Source organism: Engraulis encrasicolus, chromosome 18 (assembly GCF_034702125.1).
Source record: "Engraulis encrasicolus isolate BLACKSEA-1 chromosome 18, IST_EnEncr_1.0, whole genome shotgun sequence".
NCBI lineage: Eukaryota > Metazoa > Chordata > Actinopteri > Clupeiformes > Engraulidae > Engraulis > Engraulis encrasicolus.
The window spans coordinates 40,012,486-40,017,485 of NC_085874.1; the positions used below are offsets into that span (position 1 = coordinate 40,012,486).

At 43.1% G+C, this 5,000-nt stretch overlaps 1 protein-coding gene across 3 annotated transcripts in view; it reads left to right on the forward strand.

Annotated features, from left to right (window-relative positions):
* Positions 1-5,000, forward strand: part of cdc42bpab (CDC42 binding protein kinase alpha (DMPK-like) b) — a 152,660-nt gene that overhangs the window by 51,817 nt on the left and 95,843 nt on the right. For all 3 annotated transcript variants that reach the window (XM_063223612.1, XM_063223613.1, XM_063223611.1), the window contains exons 4-5: positions 2,561-2,656; positions 4,181-4,329. In XM_063223612.1, coding sequence (XP_063079682.1) covers positions 2,561-2,656; positions 4,181-4,329 — 245 coding nt within the window. The remainder of the gene's footprint in view (positions 1-2,560; positions 2,657-4,180; positions 4,330-5,000) is intronic.

Here is a 5,000-nt window from a genome sequence, read left to right on the forward strand (position 1 = left end):
AGTAAATAACGAGTACACACACACACACACACACACACACACACACACACACACACACACACACACACACACACACACACACACACACACACACACACACACACACACACAAACACACAAACTAAACTAAACATCATGTCAAGAGTCTGCCCTGGGGCAAGGCCAGCTCAAGTATTAGTCTAGCACAGGGGTGGGCAATTATTTTGGCTCAAGGGCCACATTGGGTTTAGAAAGTTGACCAAAGGGCCGGATGTCGTTGGCAACTTGCCTGTGCCAATAATAATAATTGGTGTACGGCAGCATAATTACACCATTCCTGCTAATTGCCATTCCTGCTAATTGTATCTAGATGTAGACTTTAGTAATCTTAGGTTTCCAAGACCCTTGTTTTAGGTAGCGCATTGAAGAATGAGTGACCATGCGAGTCTGCATTTTTTTCTGGGAAAGGCTCCGAGGGCCGCATGAAATGGCCGAGCAGGCCGGATGTGGCCCCCGGGCCTGAGTTTGCCCACATCTGGTCTAGTAGATACTCTCGAAAGAGGAAGGCCTTTAGTTGTTTCTTGAAGGCTGCAAGAAATGCTTAGTCTTGCTGCCTCTGGGAGACCGTTCCACCACTTGGGTACAACAACAGAGAACAGTCTTGACTGGGAGTACCTAGAGCGAGTGGATGGCAGAGCCAGACGGCTTGTGCTGGAGGAGCGCAGTTCTCTTCCAGCAACATAGGCTTTAATATGTCTTTCAGATAAGCTGGGGCTACTTCCTTTATATACTTCCATTTTTGTTTTCTTTTTTTAATGATGTATTTTTGTATTTGGTGTTGCTTGTCAAATGAGCTGGGTGTCAATGGGGTTGTTTTTGAAAGTCCCTTAAAAATAAGTTGATTTGATTTGACTACTGTATCACCACCAACTTGTTATGTCACAAAAACAAAATGGTCTGCTATACACTGGGCACTTCATGGCCTACCACCCGGTATCAAGCCAAAGGCATCTTTATTGTCAGCAAACAACAACCACTGTGGGCCTAGGGAGTGCTGTAGATTACATGTACTACAGTTGTGCTCAGAATAATAGCTGGGCCTTTACAGACGTGAGTAAATGTCAAGATTCTTCAAATAAATTGTATTATCATGAGGAAAAATCCACTGGGGAAACTGCAAAAATGCATTGGGGACACTGCACATTCACTGCAAATTCCATTTCAAATCAAGAAAATTGGGAAAAAATAATTCAATTGTATAATATTTCACAGAAAGCACAGAAATGCATGTTAATAAAAAATAGAATTACTTTTCCCAATTCAATTTTCTTGCTTTGAAATAGAAGTGAAGTGAATGTGTTGTGAATGTGTTTGTCCACAATGCATTTGTACTCATAAAAGTACAATCTACTTAAACATTTACACATTTACTCACGTTTGTAAAGGCACTGCTATTATTTTGAGCACATCTGTATAAAGTGTCTTTGTGATTTATTCGACTGTAAGATCATAACTGTTGCTTGTTGTCTCTGAGAGCAGTGGTCTGTGGCTTGTAAGGGGCTGAAGTTGGGGTTCTTCCCTCTCTCTTCTCTTCTCTTCTCAGTGTGGGGGGATTCCTGCATATTTTAGACTTTTCCCCTCCGAGTTCAGACAGTCACTCAGGACAAAATAACAGCGAGTCATGAGAGAAAAACATTTTTTTCATAATAGCGAGGTGGATTTTATCCGGGATGGGACAGGAGGTTCTCTGCTGTGCTGGGAGAGAGAATAATACCGTGCAAGTGGCTCAAGAGTAGATTACGTGGGATGAGAGAAAAGCATTGCGGTAATATGGAGGAATAGTTTATCTGACATGGGACAAGAGGTGCTGTGCTATGCTGATGTTTTGTCTGTGTGCCACTCAGGGTATTTACATTACATTTGGCAGACGGTTTTATACAAAGCGAATTACAACCGAGGACATAACCATAGCATACAACACCTGCAAATATAAAGCGCACAGGGAACAACAACACACTGAACAATAAAAGCAGATGGCAAATAGGATCCGACAGTTTTTTATGGGCCTAATGGGAAGGAGTGTTTCAATCTGGCTCCGCCCACGGATCCTCTATCCTCTGACGCCTGAGCCACTTACCCAGGACTGTCCTAACTAGGGCTGGTAACATTCCCCAGAAATTAAATTTGAATATGGGTCTTAAAATATGGTCCAAACATTGGATATATTTGTATATTATTATAATTAATTAATTCATATTGGGCACGGAATAGACACTAGACAATGGGGAAAAGGCTATTGCATATCGTTCTACCCGTTTATTTTGTGCTGGAGATCGAATAGATACGAACAACACAATTAAACTCGAAGTGGGAAAGTAGACACGGCACTAGCCAGGCTGTGCCCTCCTAGTGGCGCAACACTTTGAACGTCGATGATAACCAGGCAAACACGATGTGAAAGACTATCCGTAACTGGCGCTAATATAGCTAATATAACGTGTATGTGCGTGTGTGTTGGTGTGCAGACGGCGTGTTGTAGCTAATATAACATGTGTGTATGTGCGTGTGTGTTGGTGTGCAGACGGCGTGTTTCCGTGAGGAGCGAGACGTGCTGGTGAATGGAGACTGCCAGTGGATCACCACCCTACACTACGCCTTTCAAGACGACAACAACCTGGTGAGGGAACACACACACACACACACACACACACACACACACACACACACACACACACACACACACACACACACGCGCGCGCGCGCGCACGTGCACGTGTACGCGCACACACATGCACGTGCGCACACACACGCATGTGCGCACACACACGGACGTGCGCGCGCGCACACACACACACACACACACACACACACACACACACACACACACACACACACACACACACACACACACACACACACACACACACACACACACACACACGGGTTGGAGACGTGACGCCTTGTTTTTTCGTAACATTGGTTAAAAACCTACAAAACTGTTATTTTTCCTTTAAAAAACATATGTCAATGTTTCATATTAGTCTTAGATGAGAAGAAGATTTCTGTAAAGATTTATATGTCAAATATCCTGCAGTGTGACTGTAACATTAATGAAACCTGGAATATAATATATATATAAATTAACCAACAACATTTTGAATAATGTATGAAGCATTTGGCATGATTGCATAAATATTAACTTAATATTAAGATATGTGAATGTGAAAAAACTCAAGACAGTAATCTTTACTACAAGTTCAATTTCGTAACACAAATTGCGTCCTGTGGGGTGACATGTATGTCAATGTTTGTGAATGGGCAGCTGCAAGGCCAACTACAAGGGTCTTTTAGATTGGCTCCTAACCAGTCAGTACCTCAGTTATTGGAGAGTGCTGTGGAAGTTTAAGGTGACTCTTAACCTCTTAATATGTCTTCATATTGCAATCTTTCTGTCACGCAATGCTTAGGTTCATTTTATGGTGTCCTGTGGTGTGACTGCTCTTATAGGAGGAAAAAAAGTTTTTTTATAAATGAAAACACATATTAAGATTAAACACAATATCATTATCAAGTTAGCATGAGCTCAGATGTCAGTCATGTATACAAAAGGATTAAAATGGCCATAATGCAGTGAATTCCCTGTGGTGTGACTCCATTTTCCTGCGGTGTGACATGCCTATGCAATGTGTTGATGCAAGACACATTTTCCCAAAAATGGCAAACAAAATAAGGTGAAATTCCACAAACCACTAAGTGCTTTATTTTTTTCTATTTTTTCCAATTTTAATCCATCATTTTTTTCAGGAATTTGAAAAACTTTTTTTTTTTGCGTTACGCCCTTAAACGTCAAACACCCACACACACACACACACACATACAATGTTCGCACCATTTCACATGATGATATTTGCCTGACCCAACTCTGTCTGTCTGTCTCTCTCTCTCTCTCTCTTTCTCTGTCTCTCTCTCTCTCTCTCTCTCTCTGTCTGTCTGTCTGTCTGTCTGTCTGTCCGCCCGTCCGTCCGTCCATCTCTCTCTCTCTCTCTCTCTCTGTCTGTCTGTCTGTCTGTCTCTCTCTCGCTCTCTCTCTCTCTCTCTCTCTCTCTCTCTCTCTCTCCACAGTACCTGGTGATGGATTACTATGTGGGCGGTGATCTGTTGACTAATGTGTGTGTGTGTGTGTGCGTGTGTGTGTCGACAGTACCTGGTGATGGATTACTATGTGGGCGGTGACCTCCTGACGCTGCTGAGTAAATTTGAGGACCGGCTGCCGGAGGACATGTCCAAGTTCTACCTGGCCGAGATGGTGCTGGCCATCCACTCCGTACACCAGCTGCACTACGTACACAGGTGAGAGATGCACACACACACACACACACACACACACACACACACACACACACACACACACACACACACACACACACACACACACACACACACACACACACACACACACACACACACACACACACACACACACACACACACACACAGACCTCTTCAGTTTTTTTCCACACCAAATCAGGCAGGAAGAATGTTTCCAATAGTTGGCTTTTTCAACCCCGAAGGAATTTCAAACTGCTGCAAGCATGAGACTGGCGGACCCATTGGGGTATGCGTTGGTATTGTTGTTATTGCCATGCATGTTGGTTTTCACATTCCACACGTAAACAATGGTGCGTGGCATGTGACTTTGCTTTGCTAGCCTATCATGGCCTCGTCAATGACTAAAATGCCCATGGGTCTGTGTGGTAAGGACAGCTTGTCCAAACTACCCAAAGATTATCCCTTGACCAAAGTGCCCAAAGATGAATCAGTTTGTAGAGTATGGTGTGCTCTTATCCAAATTGTTTGTTGGCTTCTTGGGTTTGGGTGCTCTTAAGTCCAAGGTATAGTACTTCCAGGATCAAAAAATGAGAATGTCCTTGTAGGACCTGTCATATTGATAAAGACATTTTGATTTGGAGTGCCTTAGTCAGAGAATTCATACCCAAAGATTATTCCTTGACTAAACTGCC